The sequence below is a fragment of the Hyperolius riggenbachi genome, chromosome 1 (genome assembly GCF_040937935.1).
Source record: "Hyperolius riggenbachi isolate aHypRig1 chromosome 1, aHypRig1.pri, whole genome shotgun sequence".
NCBI lineage: Eukaryota > Metazoa > Chordata > Amphibia > Anura > Hyperoliidae > Hyperolius > Hyperolius riggenbachi.
Genome location: NC_090646.1, coordinates 491,677,805 through 491,702,047, shown reverse-complemented (window position 1 = coordinate 491,702,047; position 24,243 = coordinate 491,677,805). Strand labels below are relative to the sequence as shown.

At 42.2% G+C, this 24,243-nt stretch overlaps 1 protein-coding gene across 5 annotated transcripts in view; it reads right to left on the bottom strand.

Annotated features, from left to right (window-relative positions):
* Positions 1 to 24,243, bottom strand: part of LOC137522841 (phosphatidylinositol 4-kinase alpha) — a 179,153-nt gene that overhangs the window by 36,673 nt on the left and 118,237 nt on the right. For 2 of the 5 annotated variants that reach the window (XM_068242974.1, XM_068243003.1), the window contains exons 29-35: positions 20,046 to 20,165; positions 11,545 to 11,565; positions 9,023 to 9,115; positions 6,637 to 6,796; positions 6,433 to 6,560; positions 3,851 to 4,009; positions 2,505 to 2,656 (exon numbers count right to left, since the gene is read on the bottom strand). In XM_068242974.1, the coding sequence (XP_068099075.1) occupies positions 2,505 to 2,656; positions 3,851 to 4,009; positions 6,433 to 6,560; positions 6,637 to 6,796; positions 9,023 to 9,115; positions 11,545 to 11,565; positions 20,046 to 20,165 (833 nt within the window). The remainder of the gene's footprint in view (positions 1 to 2,504; positions 2,657 to 3,850; positions 4,010 to 6,432; positions 6,561 to 6,636; positions 6,797 to 9,022; positions 9,116 to 11,544; positions 11,566 to 20,045; positions 20,166 to 24,243) is intronic. The other 3 variants (XM_068242980.1, XM_068242988.1, XM_068242996.1) reach the window with 3 other exon arrangements.

Here is a 24,243-nt window from a genome sequence, read left to right as displayed (position 1 = left end):
AGTTTCCACTAACAAGCTTGCATGCAATTTGTTAGGTACTCGTCCCTCCCACTGTCGATGAAGTCTTTCCTCCATGGGAGGGGACCTAACACTAACTAAATCCTACCTATGCATATGCATAGCCTGGGCGCGCTACCAGTAAAATTAAGAATTGCGCAGAAAAAGTGGGATCAGCGCATCACCAGGCCGCCTCCGAATGGCCTCAGCTCAGAGATGCGCTGAGCCCCCCCAGAGACTACATTCATCTGTTTTTAAGTAGCGCTGTTCATTTCTGAGCCTCTGTTTGGGTTCAAGGTGCGTTTGTAGTCTCTGGGGGGGCTCAGCGCATCTCTGAGCTGAGGCCATTCGGAGGCGGCCTGGTGATGCGCTGATCCCACTTTTTCTGCGCAATTCTTAATTTTACTGGTAGCGCGCCCAGGCTATGCATATGCATAGGTAGGATTTAGTTAGTGTTAGGTCCCCTCCCATGGAGGAAAGACTTCGACAGTGGGAGGGACGAGTACCTAACAAATTGCATTGCAAGCTTGTTAGTGGAAACTAACATCCTCCAAGTGGTAGACAGGTTGTATGTGTGCTCATTGTGTATTTGTATCCCATGAGTGGGGTCTGCACTTTTTTGCAGGTAAGCATTCATCTATATATGGGCTACCTATACTGGGGGGGGGGACCTATAGCTGGCTACCTATACTGCGGGCACCTATACCTGTCTCCACGTTGGGGGCGCATTTTACGTCCTCACCCTGGGTGCAATTTAGCCTAGAAACTGCTAGTATTTAGCTCCACCCACACCATGTTTTGGCCACGCCCACACGCCGCTTTCGGGAATCCCCCCCTTGGAAATCCTGGATTTGCCCCTGCCCATATATCCTGGTGAGGTTTTTCAATGAAGAAAAAGTTTACCTGCTTATTATATTTTTGTGCCATCTGAACATGTACATATTCCTTGTCAAACCTACTTCACCTGCGCTGACTGTATTTAATGTAAATAAATATGGATATTTAGGCAGGTATACTCTACACTTTACAACCTGCAGGTATAGAGTAGACTATTTCACCAGTACATGATAATGATGAACATTGTAAACAAATCTCAAAAAACGGGAAAAGACAAAAGGAGTGTATAAAAGAAAGGCTAAAAAAAACAAGAGATGAAAAAGTTCAGGTCTGTCTTACCCTTAAAGAGACTCTGAAGTGAGTCTAAATTCCCTTTTTTAACTTGTAGTTATGTCAATCACTATAACCCCTGCTAAACCGCAGCTACCCCGCGGCAAAATGAGGGGTTTTTACCCCCCAAATGCCCGGGGAGCGCTTCCTGAAGAGGCAGAGCTAAGCCCTGTAGCTCTGCCTCTCAACGTGTCAATCCCCGCTGATCGCCGCCTCTCCCCCGCCCCTCTCAATCTGCCTTCACAGAGAGGGGCGGGGGAGAGGCGGAGATCCGTGCGACGATTGACGCGCATGGAGGCAGAGCTGCGGCTCATAGCTCTGCCTCCATGAGCAGCTAAGTCCACGACCAAGAAAGTTGTGGATTTTGCAGGGGGTATTTAGGGGGTATTAACCCCTCGTTTTGCCGCGGAATAGCGGCGTTTTAGCAGGGGTTATACTGCTTCACATAACTGCATGTTAAAAAAGGAAATTTAGACTCACCTCAGTGTTTCTTTAAACTGGCCCAGTGTCCATTAAAATATTAGATGACACCAATATTTCAAGCATAGTTTTTTTTTTAGTTATCCAAGTATACACTTATATATGTGTTTATAGAATACATTAGCTGTAGTGTGTGCAGATCTTTGAAAAATTGTGAATCTAAATGTCATTCACTGCTTCTATAGTGTTTCCTTTCCGTCTTGTTCTAAATTGCTTGTATGCACTGCTTATCATCCCTCTGCAGGTCTCATCAGCACTTCAGGAAGCACCGAGTACAGAGCACAATCTATTACTGACCAAATGATTAGCAAAAGTTTACTCATGTGCCCATTAGCCTAACCCAAGATTAGCAAATTACAGCTTCTATCCAATCAACTTGTAACTGTATGAATTCTTTAGTGATTTGATAGTCTGAACTTTTGCTTCCCTGGTGAAGTGAATGTGGAAGAATTTTTTGCTCCTTACTAATGATAAGTCATTTCCCTGGGGCTCAATTCCACAGGAGGCTGAGGGCGGTGAATAAACCACCTGTCAGCTGCTCTGGCTGCTGCTGTTCACCAGCTGTTTTCTTGCTAGCGCTTGGAAGGGTTGGTGGACATGCGGGTCCCTCTACAGAGTCACATCTGAGCACATGTTGCTAATAACCTCCTCACCACCCATTATTAACTAGTAAGCCATTTGCTGAACCCTACCATTGTATAATATGATGGGAGACATAGCTGCAGGCGGGGAGTTTGTATCTGCAGTCCATCAAGAGGGGAGAAGAGTAGTTGGGATCACCCACCAATACAATCTCACCCGAAAGTTCAATTGTTCAAAAAGGTTTTTCTGTCTAAAAATATATGAATAAAATGACTTACTTGAACCTGGATCCAATAGCTGCCACATGTCTGTTAATGCTGCCCTTAGAACCTCCAATGTTCAACGATAGAGAGCGATGCAGCAGGCTGGAGAATATTTCAATTTGGTCTGAGCTGCAGTACTTGGCAATTTCAAACCTCTGCATTAGGAACTAAACAGAAAACACAAAGCATGATGGGTAAAGTTTCCAGGCACACAATAAAAGGAACCTTTGTAAAACGCTACATGTATAAGAAAATAAAAATACATTTCTCTGCCAGCTTCATCTTAGCACTGTACCTCTTGCATAAGGATCCATTCACGTTATATAATGAAGGTGTTTGAATTCAGGATCCTGTATTCTAAAACCCGAATTATGCTGAACAACGCACTTCAGGACCCAAGCTAGCGGACAGCGTCATGGAGTTGTGGTCCTCATCCTGCTTCGCTTGACTCTGATGCTTCCTCCTTCCAAGCTTGAAGGAGGAAGCTTTGCAGTTACGATGACCCTGTCCGCTAACTTGGGTGCTAAAGTGCAGTGTTTGGCATAATTGGGGTCTCTGAACGCCTGGGATTGACAGACATTGTTGCAGTGCATGCAGTGTCTGTTGCTCTTCCCTATCACACACTATATGTGCAGAGTGTCACACAGCAGTGCACCTTCCATAACGTTAGCAAGCCCTTAAAGAGGAACTGTAGTGAAAATAATTAATAAAATTGCTTATTTCTTTACAATATTAATTTACATATTATTTAGTCAGTGTTTACTCATTGTAAAATCTTTCATCTCTCTGATGTACATTCTGAAATGTATCACAGGTGATGACATCTTTGGTTCTGCAAGGTGACCTGTGCAGAATGTTCGTTACTGAGAGTTGTATGCACAGAGGGAGATATTGCTTGCTTGGCAGTTGGAACAAGTTATTTCCTACAATGCATTGAGGTTCACAGGCAGCAAACTGTCAGGACCATGGTCATAATATTACATCGTGGGAGGAGTTTTACCACAATATCAGCCATATACAGATGTCCCTGATGAACCATTTAAAAAAAAAAAAAAAAAAAAAGCTTTCTTGAGGGAAAGGGGGTATCAGCTAAAGATCAGATTTGAACCTTGGTTAAAGCTCCACTTTTAATTGACATAAGCAATTTACTCTATATACAGTTACTTTGGAGTATTATTAATTTCAACACATAAAAAGGTATTAACTCTAAAAAAACACTACGTATTAACTCAAAACAACCAATCCGAGGTAATGATGTAATCTTTCATCAATCTGGAGTTAAGAAAACAATGACAAGTAATTCCTGAGTTGGTGCTTATGGTTACAATATTATGTAAGTTTGCTTAATTAAGGTAACTTACATCAATCCATATATAGTGCGGGTTGACTTCAGGTGGACATGGATGTGGCTGGCTCTGCTCTGAAGCAGCCAGTGGATCGGCTTCCTTCTGCTCAGGAGCAAACAGCCCAATCTTCTGCTCTACAGTCATCTGCCAGGCTCCAGCCATCTCTCGCATGAACTGTCACAGTAACAAAATCATTCTCAGTAATTCACAGCAACTGTCATTTAACAGTTATAAAAACACACCAACACGGAAAGGGGTTATTCAAGGTTGTTGGGTCTGGATTTTGCTAGATTGCAAATAGTATTTTTCATCCACAAATATGCACTAAACTCCTCACATACAACGCAATTACTATGTTTTAGTAAAGGTATCAGTAATTCAGTATTGCCTTCTAGATAACAACCAATGTATTGGGGCTTCTCCCGATGGAGCTTTGACTGCAGCCACACCCCCACCATATTCAAGGTTCTGCACTAGAGCAGTGTTTCTCAACATTTTATTGGTATGTACCCCTTTTAAAGCCCTATACTCACCAAGTACCCCCTAGCAAAATAAACATTATCACAAGTACCCCTTGACAAATATATATTTAATTGTAGTATGTGATAATTGGTTTTAAACAATGTAATTTACATTTACTATTGCTTTAAATTAGCAAAAATACTAAGTGCAGCAGAGAAGGTGGTGCTGCTGCTAAGATTACAACCCTAGTTTTAGTTGGTAATAGTTTCCCCACCTGAACCGAGAGGGATATGGAGGATGCCATATTTATTTCCTTTTAAACAATGCACATTACCTGGCTGTCCTGCTGATCATCAGCCTCTAATACACTCAGCTATAGACCCTGAACAAGCATACAGATCGGAAGTTTCTGACTGGAATAGCTGCATGCTTATTTCAGGTGTGTGATTCAGGCATTACCGCAGCCCAAGAGATCAGCAAGACACCAGTCAACTGGTATGGTTTCAACAGGACTGGGCAAACTTTAAGCGGCCTGGGCTGCATTCCTTAAATTCCATCCCCCTACCCTCCCTGCAGAGTTGAACGGGCGGCAGGCATTTGAAACTCGTCTCGATCACCGATTCCCGTATTACAGGCTGGCACATCCTGACGTCACGTCATGTGACGTCACGTCATGTGACGTCCTGTTGCCATGGAGGCGCGACGCGGTAATCGAGGTGAGTTTCAAATCTCCTGATGCCCGTAACTCTGCAGGGAGGGAGGAGAGTAATGAGACCGCCTGTCGGTAACAGCGCATGCAGGCCAGATACGGCCCGTGGCCATAGTTTGCCCAGCGCTGGTTTAAAGTGTACCTGAGGCGGCATATGTATAATGATTTTGGACACAGAGGCATGTTAGGCATATAATCACATACCTCTGTGTCCTTTCAGCTCCCTTGGGGCATTCTGTTCAGTAGAGGAATTCCTGCACCAAGCCATCTCAGGCGTTCAGGACTCCCCTTCCCAACCTGTATGTACTCTGCACTGCCTCCTACTGCCCCTTCTCTGCCACCCCTTACCCCTTACAACGAGAGAGCGGAGCTGCAGCGTCGTCATTCCGGGGTCGTGGCCAAGAGCAGTGGTAAGCGGCACCACCATGATCCCTCATTTAAAGGATGACTCAAGTAAGAGAATACAAAAAGGTACCATAATGTTATGTATTAAAAATGCTCTCTGCCTGGCTCTTGTGCTCATTCTTTGTACTCAGTCTAGCCGGTGACACACCACTAGAACCAGCCAGTGGGGTAAGAAACCTCAACTGTATACTGGCTCTGAGACAGTGACTCAGGAAATGTTACAGGCTGTAGATCAGCAGAACAGTCAAACAGTAGTTAGCAAAGAGGTCTTCCTCACTTCTGGTTTCCAAAGAATAATAAGGAGAGCCAATCAAATTTCTTTCTGCCCCTGCCAGCGGATGTGCATAGCACCGATAAAGCGTAAAACCTACAGTGGTATTTATTCCAGCTTGAATATACTTGTAAGTGTAAGTTATGAAAATGAATGGTTTTCCAGTTAAGTATTCGGGCCCGTTTCCACTACTGCGGCACAATTCTGATGCGGAAACCGTGTGAACGAATTCACATGCGGTTGCGGATTCGTTCGTGTTTGTATGCGTATTTTCACGCGGAATAATTCGCAATTTGCGCTATGCGATTTTAACCATGTCAACGCCGGTATGCATTGACATGGGTTTTTAAACAAAACGCATGGAAAACTGCAAGACTAAAACACTTGTGATTTTCCTATTAGCTGCATTACCGACGAATCGCATGCGTGTGTGCGGCGAGCGAATTCTGATGGGTCTGCTGTGCAGATTTTTTCTGCAGAACAAACCGCACACAATTCCGGACAAGTGGAAACAGGCCCATTTACGATAATGGGTTATGCAAATCTGCATGCAGAAAACGCAAGTAGATTCGCTGTAGTGGAAACGGGCCTCAACTTCACCTTGTTTTTGGACATGTGTTAGAATGGATTACCTGCAATTACCTTCTGTTTCTAGAACGCAATGCAGTACTTTGCAGTGCTTACAATTGCAAACACAGCCATCTCATAGACAGACAGATTAGAAGAATATGCATGTACTTGAGACCTTACCGGCACTTCAATTCCATTTTTAGCAGCCAGAAGCCATTCCCAGCATGCGATGGCGGTCTCCATACCATGATCAGTGAACATACGAAGTGGAGCCCAACAGAGGTGGTGAAGAAGTTGAAGATCACATTCTGTACGGAGAAACATAGTCACATTCATATACAATGATTTTGGCACCCTGAATATTCAGTACTGCAGCATACTTACTACCTTTGCTGCTGATAAGCAAGGCTGTCAGCTTGAACAAAACCTGGGTGTATGCCTCTGGCTGTCCCGAGTCCAAAGCATTGCCCAAGTGTTTCATCATGAGCTTGTTCAGGTCGGATGTGCGACCAGTGGCATTAGAGAATTCAATCATTCCAGCAACCTATCAGGATAACAAACCCAGAGTGATCTGCTTTACATACCAGAAACAACACACATACGGTAGCTTTAAATCTATCTAAAGGTGCGTACACACATGCGACTATGGGCGTTTGAAACGATCGTTCCCCGATCGTTTCAAACGACGATCGTTTAAAAAAAAGCAGCCAACGACCATTAAGTCTAACGACGGATGAGCTAGATCGTTAAAAACGAACAATCTAGCTTGGCGGATTTTTTCCAACAACGATCGTTTGCAAAAGTAGTTAATCGTTGGAAATGGTCGTTCGTACTAGGCTTGACATGCGCATTTCGCTATTTCTCCATGGAACTTTTCATTTTGATGCGCAAGCGCAATAGTTGCTTTACTTGATGTAACGTTCGTTCTAACGATCAGATCGTTACACACTTTTAAAAGCTAACTTTTCTTAGATCGTTCTTTCCTCAATTAAAAGATCGTTCGTCGTTCACAACGAACGATCGTTGTCGCATATGTGTACGTAGCTTAAGAAATGACAGCAGGCAAGCAGATATACGAGTCACAATTGACTAAAGGATAAATGCACTAAACTGCAGTGAAGTTAGAGTTTCACTTCACTGCATACCCTCTTCTGTAAATTAAAGGACAACTGAAGCGATAAGTATATGAAGGCTACCTTATTGATTTTCTTTTAAGCAATACTAGTTGCTCGACTTATCCTGCTGATCCTTTGCCTCCAATACTTTTACAGATCTGACAATATTAGTGGCATGCTTGTTTCTGGTGTTATTCAGACACTACTGCAGCTAAATAGATCAGCAGGACTGCCAGGCAAGTGGTTTGTTTAAAGGGAAATAAATATGGCAGCCTCCATATTCTTCGCACTACAATTGTCCTTTAACCCCCACTGTGTGCATTTCCTGTTGTGAAGAAGGCTGACACCAAAGACAAAAATATACATATTGTTTACTGTAATCGGTGCCTGCTGTATAAGCATCTACAGCCAAATGTAACATGGCAAATGCACACCCTTCATTTAAAGCCTTTTACCAATGGAAATGTTATCCTTTCCACTTTACTAAGAACGGTGTCAATTGCCATGGCTGCCACTGCAGGACAGAAACAGTACACCTGTTCACATAAACTATGATGGCCCACGTTTATAAAGGTTTCACAACAAGAGTGTGTGCCTCAAACACCAAGTGAAACCAGATATACCTGGCTTTGCAAACTTGGCCTGATTGGCTCAATCAAGAGGCATTGCTCATGCAAATTTGCATTTGCTTTTGCATGCCAGAATATGCAGGTTCTTACAACTCATTACACTGCAAAATTTTGCCCTGCTGGGATTTTGTGCAACATTTAGCACTTATCCAGGGGTGCTGCGAGGCGGCCCTGGATGGGGCACGATGGGCCTCCTTGCTGCACCCCTGGATAAGTGCTAAATGTTGCGCGAACCAATTCCCGCAGGGCAAAATTTTGCAGTGTCATTAGTTGCAAGATCCTGCATATTCTGGCACATGGAAAGCAAGTGGAAATTTGCATGCATGAGCAATGCTGCTTGATTGAGCCAGTTAGGCCAAGTTTGCAAAGCCAGGTATATCAGGTTTCACTTGGTGTTTAAGGCACACACTCTTGTTGTGAAATGTGCCACCTTTTTAATGCTCTGACCATCAAACACACATAACTGGCACTGCCAAGACCTGCCCACAGAAAATAGCACCGTCCATTTAAATAATGGCCTAGGGATGTAATTTTTTAACACTTCCTGGCCAGCTTCACATTCTACATCACAGTGAGACAGTGGGGAGAGGGAAGGCTGAAAGGATGAAATAAGAGGGAAGCTGCAGCGACTACAGTAATAAATCAAATTATTAAAAAAAAATACTTTACAAAAGCCAGGAGCATAATAATATATATAGCAGTAATACAAAAAACAGAAGTACTGCAACCAAACACATATAAACCTCTTCCAAACATAGCAACTACCTGAGAGAACGCCTGAAAAACACCATCACCCAATATTCCCCACATTTTACCCCTGAATTCCTCAGCACGAACACCACTGACCCCACAAACTCCCAAAAATCCCAGCCATTGTAAACATTAACATTTTACTCGGCATATCTTTTTACTCCATACAGCTGCTAATAAATTATTTCAATTATTGATCAAAATCCTTTTACAAACACAAAAAAATGAAGGAGTTTATAAAAAGATTTGAGATAAAGCCATGAGAATGTTACTTACTTCTCCAGCGTAGCGATTGCGCAGGTTCAGAGATGCCATAAAATTGGAATAATCTTTCTTAACACAAGCAGGGCGCTCCGTTAGCTGCGTCGGCTGTAAGGAATAAGAAAGTTGAACATCTGATTAAAGTATCTACCTGCCTGTTCTGTATTACAGCACAGGCTTCATCAAACGGAGGTACAGAGAGAAAAAGTGGCTTTGAGCAGAGAGAAGTGTCGGAGGGGGGCTGCAAAATAACTAAATCTAACTACAAGAAAAAAAAATCACCGTACCCCAGTATGTTACCATTTTATGGTAATAAAGGATTTCAACTTAGAGAGGAGAAGACCTCTGCCGATAATTTGAAATGATGAGAATGCTTATAAGGAACGAGTTGCTTATTATAAAAGAAATGGTTACCGTAATTGTTCCTGATATAATTGGCAACCCTGAAGTACTGAGTCATAAATATTAACAATGAAAAACTTTTCTTTTTTGCTCATCAACAGCTTATTTAAAATATAGGAAATGAAATATAAATATTTAAAACTTTAACATACAAAATCTGAATGAGAGTAGCCTCTGATCTGAGACTTGTAGGAAGGAACGCTGTGCTTCAGAAGCCAATGGCCATTCTACCACAAGGCAGGGGGATTACTCTTCTTATCAATCAAGCTACAGCACTTTGTGTTCTCCCTTTTATGAGCATTTCAAATCAATTCTCATAGCATAGACAACTACACTCTACCACAAAGACTGATGTCAAATTTACTGTATGTAAGATTAGGTACCATGACACATCGCCAACAGAGCAGTAAAGAGGCAACAGCAGTAAGTTCCGATTCCGATAAAATCACTGCTTTCAAAGAACCCACTACTAAACAAAGCACTCAGCACGAGGCAAAATGCATTATGCCATCCATGACAATGGAGATGTGAAGTGTAAGGGCCTGTTCATACTTGCTGCGTTTGTAGAACGCGTATAAATTCAAAGAAACGCAAGTTGAAAAACGCATGCGTTTTTCTTGCGTTTGAATGCATTTTCTATTGCGTTTTGCACAAACACGTGACCCAGGGGAAAAAAAGAATTATGGGAACCGCAGAGGAAAACGGACGCTAAAAACGCAATAGTACGCGTTTTTGATACGCGTCCATAGACTTTCATTGCGTCCGTTTCTATGCGTATCGCACAGAACTGCGTGCAGCAATGCGGATGAGAAACGTATGCGTCTCATACGCATACATGTGAACTAGCCCATTCAAAAGCATTAGGAGCCGTTTCTATGCGTTTTTTGTTCCAGTACGCGTTCCCTGAAAACGGCTAGGAACGCATATAGTGTGAACAGGCCCTAAGAAGCACCTCCTGTCTACTGAATGCCACCAGCAGAACTGTGAACCTTGAATGGAGCAAGTGCTACCTTGATTGTATTGAGGTGGAGAAAGGGGGGGGGGGGGAGGGTGTTCAATGTAATTCATGCATATCAGCTCTGAAGAGAAAAAAAAAAAGTACTTTAATGCTGGGATTACACAATACTTTTTTTGTAAGAATCGTTCCAATAGATGCCTTCGATGATAAAATTCCAACATGTCCGATGTTCTGCTCGATTCGTTTCTGCTCGATTTCTTATAGAAGTCAATGGAATAAAGATTCGAAAAACGAGTGGAAGATAAGAGAATCGGGCAGAAAATTGAATGGCTAACAGATCGCGTGCCGAATTGAACGCAAAAAAACGTATCGTGTAATCCCAGCATAAAGGACCAATACAGTGAAAGAAGTAAGCAGTTAAAAACTGAGAACTGTCAGGTTTTGGACTAGTCCATCTCATAGGCAATTCTCAGGGATTTGTTTTCAAAAGCATTTCCTGAACGGCAGCTGGCCTCCTTACTCGCTTGCACACTATTTTGGCAGTTAGACTTAAATGCCATTCAGGAAATTCTTTTGAAAACAAAACCCGGAGAATCCCCGATGAGGAGATAGATTAATCCAAAACCTGTCCGTTCCTTTTTAATTGCTTACTTTTTACGTTGTAGTGGTCCTTTAACACAATGTCAGCCCTGTCAAAGAAATTAAAGGAGAACACTAACAATCACTTTCAGTTATCTGACTGACTAAAAGCGGCAGATGCATTTTTCATTGTTAAATGCGGTGAATTTATGACTAAGACTTCAGGATAAATGGTTTTCTTACACAGTGAAAACATAACACAAAAACATATAACAAGCTATAGGTTATTCATGCAGTAGTGGTGTGTTAAGTAAATTATTACTCATGCTCTGCAGCCCCCAGCGATCTCCTCTCTGGTTATGTCTGCAAGAAGAAAGCTATGTTAATAGTCCACACCCAGCAGAACCCGACAAAGTGTGACCAAGCACCTGGCAGACTGCAGTAAAGCAGAATTCTGTTCACCATCCCAAGAAAGTGTGAGAAGATCCCAGGAGTTAAGTGGCTGGAAGAAAAATGGGAATGGAAAGAAAACAAAGCTGGCTCAGCTTAATAGGAGGGCAGGCAGAGAGTGTGTCAAATGGTGGGTGTTAGAACAAACCTGGAAAGGGGAGGTTGGAGACTGGAGGGGAAGGCAACAACAGACAATGCATGGCAGGGCAACAGGAACACATGGCAATGAGACCGTATCATCAGTCACGCAATGGAAAAGAAGGCAATGATGTTAACGTCAGTGATGTGACACAATGGTGAAAAAATTAAAAACACATACATAGGTGCATAAATAAGTAGGCATGCCAACACATAACAGTTCACATAAAGTGTTCCCACAAGATAAATTATAGCAGTATAAGCTTGAACAAAAAGCATCTCTAATAGCAATGAACAGGTAACATTTACTAAAACTACAAAAACTATGCAAAAACAGATAGCAAGGTTATGGGATTCATTTATAAAGCAGTTTTCAACAAAGATTAACCACTTGCTGTCCGTCTCTATGACGTTAAAATAAGTGTCTGCACTCCCCTTCCTACAAAATCTTAGATAACACTGTTTATTTATCTCTGACCTGATAACATCACTACAGAGATGTAAAGGAATGACTGCAAACCTCTCTCCTCCTCTCAGGGAATTCAATGGCAGAGTTGATTAGTAAACAAGTGTAAAATACACATTCTAGGAGCAGACAGTAGCAGATGGTTTACAATACTTAAAGGGACTCCGAGCAGTGCAGAAACTATGGAAATATGCATATCATTTTAAAGCTCTCTTTCTCCTCTTTCCAATGATATATAAAACACCACCCTACGCCTTTTAGTTTTAGCTATTTTCGCGATCGAAATTGCCGCGACTTCAATCGCGAAAATAGAGAAAACTAAAAGGTGTAGGGGGACGATTTAGGTGTCGCCGGAAAGAGGAGAAAAAGAGCTTTAAAATGATATCCATCTTTCCATAGTTACATTGTATTTCACAGGGCGACTTTTTCTGCTGAATGGAGCTGCTGACTTTGAGAAAAAGTCGCCCTGTGTAATACAATGTAACTATGGAAAGATGGTTATTTTAAAGCTCTCTTTCTGACGACACCTAAATCGTCGCCCTACGCCTTTTAGTTTTTTCTATTTTCGTGACCGAAGTTGCGGCCGCGGCAATTTCGTTCGCGAAAATAACGAAAACTTAAAGGCGTAGGGCGGTGGTTTATATATCATTGGAAAGAGGAGAAAGAGAGCTTAAAAATGATATGCATCTTTCCATAGTTTCTGCACTGCTCGGAGTCCCTTTAATTTTTACATCTAACAACATTATTAAAACAAATGAACTGTTTAAATAAACAGGAGGGATAGACACATAAATTGTGTGGGTTTAATGCACAATAGAACTGTTTACATTAAAGCTATAATTTATGAAAGTGGATAAATTGTATATTTTTTCACTTTTTTCCTTACTTTCCTTTTAAAATGCATAGAAAATAAGGTACAGTAATTACTAATAACAAATAGCCACAAAAAAAAGCCTTATTTGCCCTGAAAAAAAAACTATAGATAATTTAGTTGTGATAATTATTGATAAAGTTATTGCCAAAGTAATCACAGCTGAGCTGAACTGTGAAAATTACCAGGGTAGTGAAGTGGTTAAAGTAATAAAAAAAAAAAAACATGCTTTTTTATATACAATTTTGCCCATTTTAAAGTTGCTTCCATCCTTACATTTCACATGTTTCTGTTTCTAACACTTTGCCTTTTATTTAGAACTGAGGGTTTGCTTGCCACCTAATATAACAACCAGTTAACGAGTGCCATTTAATGTTTAACACTGATCATTGTATAATCCTTCAACTGGGATTCTGAAGTTAGTAGAACTACATACTGATACTAGTGTAATTCCACTACGTCCACATTAGGACTAGAGGTGCGTACACACATGCGACTATAGTCGTTTGTAACGATCGTTCCCCGATCTTTACCAACGACGATCGTTACAAAAAACGAACCAACGACTATTAAGGCAAACGACGAACGAGGCAAATCGCTACAAAACAAAGTTCTGTCTTGGCGGATTTTTACCACCGACGATCGTTAGCAAAAGTGGTACATCGTTGGAAACGATCGTTCGTACCAGGCTGGACATGCGTATTTCACTTTTTCTCCAAGGAACTTTACAATTTTATGCGCAGGCGCATTAAGTGCTTTTACGTGGTGTAACGTTCGTTCTAACGATGTGATCGTTACACACTTTTTACAACTAACTTTACTTTGGTCGTTCTTTCGTCAATTAAAAGATCGTTCGTCGTTGACAACGAACGATCGTTGTCGCATGTGTGTACGTAGCATTATAGTCACAGCTAAAGGTGCGTACACACATGCGACTATAGTCGTTTGTAACGATCGTTCCCCGATCTTTACCAACGACGATCGTTACAAAAAACGAACCACCGACTATTAAGGCAAACGACGAACGAGCCAAATCGCTACAAAAGAAAGTTCTGTCTCGGCGGATTTTAACCAACGACGATCGTTTGCAAAAGTAGTACATCGTTGGAAACGATCGTTCGTACTAGGCTTGACATGCGCATTTCACTATTTCTTCGTGAAACTTCTCTTTTTTATGCGCAGGCGCAATAGTTGCTTTTTGTGATGTAACGTTCGTTCTAACGATCAGATCGTTACACACCTTTTAAAACTAACTTTAGTTAGGTCGTTCTTTCATCAATTAAAAGTTCGTTCGTCGTTCTTAACGAACGATCGTTGTCGCATGTGTGTACGTAGCATTAGACTCCAACTACTCTCTCTTCAGCAAATAACAAATCTCCACCCTGATTCCCAGTCAAACATTATCTTGTGTCTGAGGGATGGTTTCTATTATTGTGTTAAGCCATGCCTTTGCACTTGCTCTGGTGGGTATTTGTATTTCAACAAATTAGGGTCAAGAAAAAAAGAATATATGTAGTCAAAATTTGTTTGTAATATTTAATCTCATGAATTATGGAATAGAAAACGACCCATCATCAAAGAGACTTCAAAAGATTAGTGGTCTGGAGCTGGAACATCCACATGACTGGCATTGCAATGTATGTTATTTTACTACGATTATGGCTGATTTATTGCCTTTTGTATATAGCTAAATATTGACCAACTTTATAGCTAGCCATGCATGGGCCATTTATGCCAGAAATCTTTCAGAATAATTGATGCATGAATGGCCAATTTAAGGAAAGCTGAGATTTGTCAGCAACTATTGACACTTTTGAACCTTTATAATGTATAAGATGTAATACATTTTTATACTTACCTTTTATGTACCTTTGATGTACTCTTTTTATTATTTACTGTAATCAGTTATATTTTCTGTTTATGTACAAGTATAGTTGTTTTTGACCCCCTTTAAAAAGTCCTCTATCAGTGCTTCTCCAAACAGGTCCACTGGGATGTTCTCAGTCTGCAGTAACTACCAAAAAGAGGACCAAGGAAGGGCAATGAATGCCTAATGCTGGGAATACACGGTTCGTTTTTGAGTCATTTAGATGGCTCGATAGATATTTTCCGACATGTCCGATCTCCCTTTCGATCCTTTCGCCGCTCAATTTCTGATAGAAGTGAATGGAAAAAGATAAGAAAAACGAGCAGAAGATAAGAGAATCGACTGCAGAATCGAGCGGCAAAAACGACTTAGAGGAGAATCGAGCGCCAGAAACACATTTGTGTGTTCCCAGCATTAGGCTCACTGAACTATGCAGGAAGAAGAGGCTAGCCCACCTGGTTTTGACCCCTCAGAAAAGCTACTGTTGCACAAATTGCTGAAAAGTTAATGCCAGCCATGAGAAAAAAAGTGTCAGAACACAGAGTGGATTGCAGCTTTTGTATGGGACTATGTAGCCATGTGCTTTCTACTTCTTAATGCCAGATAACACAGGACACCTTCAGAGGACTTGTGGAGGCCATACCCTAAAAGGTGAAAACTGTACTACTAGCATAAGGGTCCTACATAGTATTAGGCAGGCTGTTTTAATATTTTGGTTAATCAGCATATTTATACTACAAGTACTCCCTATAAGTCACATATCGAAAAGGAAGCGTGCCCATTTTGAACATCAAAGGAGAAAAATATTAATGAAGACATGCAACAAAATTTCTATGGAGATTCTCCATTCACAGAAAATCTAAACAGTTTAATAAAAGTTTCAACTTCACATTTTGTAAGATGTTTTGTCACTGATCCCAGGGGTGCCTCTAGCCATTTTGTCATTCCAGGCGAGAAAACCTGTGGCGCCCCCCGACCCCATGGCGCCCCGCACACCATGAAAATAATCTTAATGAGGCAGCGTTTCACCAGGAAATAACCATAATGCGGCAATGTTTCACCAGGAAATAATTGTAATGCAGCAGTGTTTCACCAGAAATTACTTATTGCGGCAACATTTCACCAGAAAATGCATGTAAGTAAGAAAATACATGTAAGGAAGAAGGCACACGGGGGGACATATGGAGGTACAGGGGGACAGAAGGAGGCATGAGGGTCAGAAGAAGTCACAAAGGAGGACAGAATGAGGCACACAGGGGGACAGAATGAGGCAGAATGGGGGACAAAAGGAGGCACAATGGGGGGCAGAATAAGGTACAAAGGACAGAGATGGCACAGGAGGACAGAAGGAGGTACACAGAGGGGCAGAAAGAGGTACAGTAGGACAGAAGAAGGCATGAGGGCCAGAAGGAGGCACAAAAGAGGACAGGAGGCACACAGGGGGACAGAAGGAGGCACAAAGTGGGGGAGAAGGAGACACAAAGTGGGGAAGGAGGCGGCACAATGGGGACAGATTGAGGCACAAAGGGGGACAAAAGGAGGCACAGGAGGAAAGAAGGACACACAGGGGGATTGAAGGTGGCACACAGGGAACCGAAGGAGGCACAATGGGGGACAGACAAAAGCACAAATGGGGGCAGAAGGAAGCACAGGGAGACAATAAGAGGCACAAAGGGGGACAGAAGGAGACACAAAAGGGGGACAGAAGATGGCAGAGGGGGATGTAAGGAGGCACTGGGAGACAGAAAAAGCCAGAGGGGGACAGAAGCGGGGAGAGAGGAAGGCGCAGGGGACAGAAGTGGCACATGGGGACTGAAGAGACAAAGGGAGGCACAGGAGGACAGAAGGAGGCAGAGTGGGAGTAAAGGAGGAAACGGGGGCAGAGGTAGCACCGGGGGACATATAAAGGCAAAGGGGACATAAGGAGGCACAAAGGGAGACAGAATAACAGACGGGGTCAGACATGGCACAAGGGACTGATGGAGGCACAAGGAGACAGGAGGCACAAAAGGGATAGAAGGAGGCACAAAGAAGAAAGAAGCACAGAGGTGGCAGCTGCCTGCAACTTGCGCTAAATCGATGCAGCAGAAGCAAGTAATAAAACACTCATGGGGCAGGGCTTATACCAGGGTGGGGCTTAATTTGGAGGCGGGGCATAATCCAGCAACATGGCGCCCCCCCCCCCAGGACCAATGGCACTCCAGGCAATGGCCTGTACTGCCTATGCCTAGAGGCGCCCCTGACTGATCCAATTGAATTGTCCTCAGTTCAAATGAGGTGACTAAATACAGATTAAGTGGAAATTCTAACCTCAATAAGAGGTCAAACCTTCTATATAAAAGTGTGCCACACTCTAAAGGCTGGAATGTACAGTTAAAAGCAAAGAACAAATGGGCGAGATCAGGGCAAACTTGAACTGAAAATAAACTCAAGAGATAATTACATGTGTGGTAGCAACGGCAAACAGGGTTTCACTCACTGGCCAACTGTTATCACCTCTAGTCATGTGATATGGAGGACAGGATTTGTGGGCTTCAGTCTTCAATTAATCTAAACTGTTTTTCTGTAATGCTGGCAATACACAGGTCGATTCTGGCTCTCGATTCTGCGCCTGATCGCTTTGCCCGCTCGATTCTCTTATCTTCAACTCGTTTTTCTTATCTTTTTTCAATTAGCTTCAATGGTGAAAGGAGCAGCAAAACGATCGAACGGTGATCAAACATGTCGGAATTTATCTAACCATCTTAATGGCTCAGAATCAAGCCGTGTATTCCCAGCATAAGAGTCCTCATGTGTGGGAAGTGTTTTGCGTGTTACCTTTGGAAACCGTCATATTTATTGCTTCAACTGCAAATAACTACAGCGAAAGAGCAAAGCAGGGCTAACATTGTGGGGGTGGGGCAGGGGGACACAACAGTAATTCTCACATACACAGAGGAAGGCAAATTGAAGGCACAGTCTTCCTGTTATCACATGAGTTATTGAGAATCTACAGAATATACATTTAAAAAAAAAAAAGTCTCTTTAGCAAGTAATGATGTCTACCTGTACTAAAAAACCATCGTTCTATTTCAATATGCAATCTAGATTTATAAATCAAATATCACATCACCAAATCTAAAGCCATTGCCTTATATAAACAGGTTTATTGTAAAAATGGAACTGCAATATTTTAAAAATGGAACTGCAATGCTAAAAACGCTCGTTCCAACTGTGCTTCTAGGACTGCGGCTGCAGAACATTATGTACGTTCCAGGGAACTCTTTTGTTACTTTTTGTTACTCCCAGCCACCTTCCCATTAGGGCCCGTTCAGATCAGAAATGCGGATGGCCATGCGTGCGGAACGCGTGCAGACCGCAACGCGTACGAACGCATGGCCATCCGCGTTTGTGTGCGTTGCGTGGCTGATCCCATCACTGAAAAGTGAATGGGACAGCCATGCGTTTTTGCAAAATCTGCGTGCAGCATGCGTTCCCGGACCGCACAGGACCGGAACGCATGCAGTGTGAACATCAGACATTGCACTCTATGCAATGTAATGTCGTGCATTTTAGCCACCTGCACGCGTTTCCAAAACGCGGCTGGAAACGCGTGCAGTGTGAACGGGCCCTAACTCTCCAACAGTATGTGGCTACAAGTCTGTAACAAGTCAGGAACTTGCTCCAGCCACAGTCCCAGTGTACAATGTAGCAAGCAGTAATGCTGCTGGCAGAAAGGTGGCTGGTGGGTAGGGTTTGAATATGTATCGTATTAAACTAAGGAGAAGGCCATTGATGCATGAGGAGGAGCACAGAGTATTATGGGAGGTGTGACCATTCTCAGCCCTGCCACTGTTTCCCCAGCCTCACAGCAAGCACAAGGAGTAATGTCACCAGCAGTCATTGTTAAAATGTATAGCTATGGGTGGGAGGGGAGGGAAGAGGCACAAATGATGAGGAAGGAGAGTTTTTAGCAACAAGGTTTCAGAATAAAAAAATAACTTACTTTATAAAACAAATTGATTTAACTGATAATGAGCACACTAATACTCTAAAGCAACAAGAAACAGAAAGGTTGATGCACAAGATGAATTACATTATCATGGCTTAGGAACTTGTATCAGAGTCTAATTACCAAGAACAAACAATCAATAGTCTGTTTTTCAGATAGCCAAATGATAGTCAAGTATGAGTTTTGCTGTTTGTTGGGGTGCAGTAAATACTTATGGGCAGTAGATGTCACTGTGACTGACAAATATTTCAAAATTTAAAACACTTGAAAAAATATTTGCACACGCTCTGCAAACAGCTTTTTCAACTGAAACAACACTTGGCTGGTCTCATTTTGATTTCCCCTCAGTCAGGTAACGCTGTTAAAGGAGAACTGTAGTGAGAGGTATATGGAGGCTGCCATATTTATTTCCTTTTAAGCAATACCAGTTGCCTGGCTATTCAGCTAATCCTCTGCCTCTAATACTTTCAGCCATAGGCCCTGAACAAGCATGCAGCAGATCAGGTGTTTCTGACAAATTTAGACAGATATGACAAGATTAGCTGCATGCTTGTTTCTGGTGTGATTCAGACACTTCTTTAGGCAAATAGACCATCAGGGCTGCCAGGCAACTGGTATTGCTTAAAAGGAAATAAATATGGCAGCCTCCATATCCCTCTCACTACAGTTCTCCTTTAAAGAGGTCTATAATGTAAAAACCCTCTGTTGACTGGGAAACAATAGGACACTAGATACTACTTTTTGTTTTAATTTTTTTTTTTATGACAGACCAGTGGAAATCATCCATGTCAAACAATTATTTTTAAAGTAAACCTGAGATGGAGCAAGAGATAAAATGTATACATGCCTGGGGCTTCCTCCAGTCTGATCGCACACTCACGGTCCTCTGCCGCCTCCTCGTTCGACCGCAATTGGCTCTGGTAAGTCTGCTGGTCTGGAGCCAATTGCGCATCCCTGGCTGTGAGCGCACCTCCATCGCTGGAAGCGTTCTTCACTGGCGCAGAATGCTCCCGGACAAGGGAGCACGACAGGGGAGCGTGCAGCCAGACCTGGCCCTGAGTGAACAGCTTACTGGGTCGATTGCAGAAGCGGCGGGGACGACGAGGGAGCGATCAGGCCGGAGGGAGCTGGAAGAAGCTCCAGAATCAATTTTCTCTCCTGCAACACCTCAGGTACACTTTAAGGCAAAAATCTTTTGTTCCCAGAAAGTTTTGGGTTTCCTTGGGTTTTCTTCTATACTGACAAAAATACCCACTGTTCTATATGGTGACCATTATAAATGCATAATCACAATCAAATCAACAATAGCACATTACCCCTAAGGTTGTATTCTGTTTGTTGTAGCCAGCGAAGTGCAATATGCTTTCAGTAGCCATGGCAAGGCCTGTGTGCTGAGACAAGCCGGATACCCAGTTCTGGTGCTTATTCAAGTATTCCTGAAAGTCACATAAAGGGAACACACAACACAAAACAGTTTACTTGAGAAGGTTTCATGTTTAACGAAAGCCCTAGCTTATGTCTACATACAGCAAAATGAATATTAAAAGGTATATTATTATTATTGATTTAAAAAGCGCCAACATATTCCATATATACTTTTCTTAAATAGACCTTATCCACAAATATGCTAAAAGAGAGCAATAAGCATTTGGTTATGACACACCTGACAGGACGAGACAGCTAACTTCGGCGCAGAGCTGTGCCGATGATTTGGGCGTCACCCTAGGCTGTAATTAAGGCTATGGCGGCGCTCAGTGACTAATTTGGGTGATGGCGATTGCCAGAGCTCAAAATAAAAAAATGGTAATTCGGCCTCCAGCAATTGCCAGTGCCTGAATTATGTGTGCGCGCGTGGTCCGGTATTAGTCATGGAGAGAATCCGAAGACAGAACAACAAAAGTTGTTTAGGTGATGCCTTTAATGACTAACTGTACAAGATAACTTTGCAAGCTTTCGAAACTTTAAGTTTCTTTATCAGGCATATTTCAGAACTGGATCAGAACCATACCTACATACAATATATACATTTATGCAAATGTATATATCTTGAAAATGGACCAATCATGGTATGGTTCTGATCCAGTTCTGAAACATGCCCGAAGAAGAAACTTAAAGTTTCGAAAGCTTGCAAAGGAATCTTGTACAGTTAGTCATTAAAGGTATTGCCTAAACAACTTTCGTTGTTAAGTCTTTGAATTATGTGTCTCCCCCTGAGTTACTACAACTTGGAGGGGGAATAGCGTGATCTCCACCTAGGAGTTTTCAGCGGACGCAGGGTGAGCTGTCTTTTGGCTTCACCCTGCAACAAAATTTGTCCACGGCTATTTTCAAAGTATGCTGACAAGAATGGTCTAGAGGGCACGGGCATGCGATGTTGTGGTTTTGCGTATTCCTTTTGCTCTGAACCAATATTACACCATTTACAGGTCCTTCTCAAAAAATTAGCATATTGTGATAAAGTTCATTATTTTCTGTAATGTACTGATAAACATTAGACATTCATATATTTTATATTCAAATACACACAACTGAAGTAGTTCAAGCCTTTTATTGTTTGTAATATTGATGATTTTGGCACACAGCTCATGAAAACCTCACATTCCTATCTCAAAAAATTAGCAGATTTCATCCGACTAATAAAAGAAAAGTGTTTTTAAAACAAAAAAAAGTCAACCTTCAAATAATTATGTTCAGTTATGCACTCAATACTTGATCGGGAATCCTTTTGCAGAAATGACTGCTTCAATGCGGCATGGCATGGAGGCAATCAGCCTGTGGCACTGCTCAGGTGTTATGGAGGCCCAGGATGCTTCGATAGCGGCCTTAAGCTCATACAGAGTGTTGGGTATTGCGTCTCTCAACTTTCTCTTCACAATATCCCACAGATTCTCTATGGGGTTCAGGTCAGGATAGTTGGCAGGCCAATTGAGCACAGTAATACCATGGTCAGTAAACCATTTACCAGTGGTTTTGGCACTGTGGGCAGGTGCCAGGTCGTGCTGAAAAATGAAATCTTCATCTCCATAAAGCTTTTCAGCAGATGGAAGCATGAAGTGCTCCAAAATCTCCTGATAGCTAGCTGCATTGACCCTGCCCTTGATAAAACACAGTGGACCAACAGCTGACATGGCACCCCAGACCATCACTGACTGTGGGTACTTGACACTGGACTTCAGGCATTTTGGCATTTCCCTCTCCCCAGTCTTCCTCCAGACTCCGGCACATTGATTTCCAAATGACATGCAAAAATTGCTTTCATCCGAAAAAAGTACTTTGGACCACTGAGCAACAGTCCAGTGCTGCTTCTCTGTAGCCCAGGTCAGGCGCTTCTGCCGCTGTTTTTGGTTCAAAAGTGGCTTGACCTGGGGAATGCAGCACCTGTAGCCCATTTCCTGCACATGCCTGTACACGGTGGCTCTGGGTGTTTCTACTCCACACTCAGTCCACTGCTTCCGCAGGTCCCCCAAGGTCTGGAATCGGTCCTTCTCCACAATCTTCCTTGGGGTCCAGTCACCTCTTCTCGTTATGCAGCGTTTTCTGCCACACTTTTTCCTTCCCAGACTTCCCACTAAGGTGCCTTGATACAGCACTCTGGGAACAGCCTATTCGTTCCGAAATTTATTTCTATGTCTTACCCTCTTGCTTGAGAGTGTCAATGATTGCCTTCTGGACAGCAGTCAGGTCGGCAATCTTACCCATGATTGCAGTTTTAAGTAATTAACCAGGCTGGGAGTTTTTAAAAGCCTCAGGAATCTTTTGCAGGTGTTTAGAGTTAATTAGTCGATTCAGATGATTAGGTTAATAGCTCGTTTAGAGAACCTTTCCATGATATGCTAATTTTTTGAGATAGGAATTTTGGGTTTTCATGAGCTGTATGCCAAAATCATCAATATTAAAACAATAAAGGGCTTGAACTACTTCAGTTGTGTGTAATGAATCTAAAATATATGAAAGTCTAATGTTTATCAGTACATTACAGAAAATAATGAACTTTATCACAATATGCTAATTTTTTTAGAAGGACCTGTATTGGTTGCAACCAGTGCAAACAGTTTTGAGCATTTTGGTTGGTGCTAGAAACTATGATTTACTCTGGTGAAAAAATTGTTAATGAGATGCAGATAATTCTCAATTGATGCATCTGCATAAAATAGTTTTATGCAAATGTATATATCTTGAAAATCGACCACTCAAACACAGAGACTGCTGCATTTGACTGGTCCCCTTGATCCCCTTTGCAAGCTGAATTTATTTATATAAAATTACCATAACATTTGCATGAACATACCTTTTTTTTTTAACAAATCAATTTTTATTTTGAAAACACAAACATCAGAAAGACAGATACAGCAAGAAAACAATGATCTCCCACACACGGGAAAGCATAACTTATTTACATTCTTATCACATTGGGCAATGCAATCATAGGTAGGACAGGTAATATTAATATTGTACATTGATCCGAAGGGCATTTCTACAGTCTCATGCATAATAACAAAAAAGATGTGGTTTCGGATATATACCAGTGTTAGTTACCTGGTAACATCCTTTTTAGTAACCTCCAGGACAGGTCCACCATGAGACGACATAGGCTCCTCCCAGGAACAGGAAACGCCCCACTTGAGCACTCTATAAATTTTAAACTGACCCCACTAACCTCAGTCAACCACAAGAACTGTTAACCAGAAAGAGGGTCATTCAACAATGTACCTAAAACTTAACTACATACATAGATAACTATATACATCTCCATACATATATCTATATATACACCTTTATATATATCCCGTTATCTGGGTGGGTTACGGACCTGTCCTGGAGGTTACTAAAAAGGATGTTACCAGGTAACTAACACTGGTTTTTCCAGTAACCTCCAGGACAGGTCCACCATGAGAAGATGAGCAAGTAGATCTTACCAATTCTAGGGTGGGCCGACTGCCTGTAGAACTTTCTCCCCAAAGGATTGTTGTCTTGCAGTCATCAGATTCACCCTGTAATGTCTTGAGAAGGTGCCCATACTTGACCACGTAGCGGCTCTACAAATTTCTTCTGGCGTAGCACCCGCTCTGTAGGCCCATGATGTGGCAGCTGCCCTAGTTGAGTGAGCCCTAACTGTACCTAGCAGTGTAGATCCTGCTAACCTATAGGCCTCTTCTATACATATCTTTATCCATTTGGCTATAGTTCTTTTAGACATCTTTCTACCCTTTGTAGCTCCTGTGGTATTGATAAATAGAGCTCTTGATTCTCTGAAATCTGCTACTCTATCCAAATAAGCTATAAGGGACCTTCTGACATCCAAGGATGGCTCTTCCTTGAATGATGGTAGTACAATTTCCTGTGATCTATGAAATTTAGTAGCTACTTTAGGAAGGAATTCCTCACATGTCTTTAATATCACCTTGTCCTTAAACATTAGACAAAAGGGTTCGTCACAGCATAAGGCCTCCAGCTCGCTCACTCTTCTGGCCGAAGTAATAGCTACTAAAAAGATAACCTTCATTGTTAATTGTC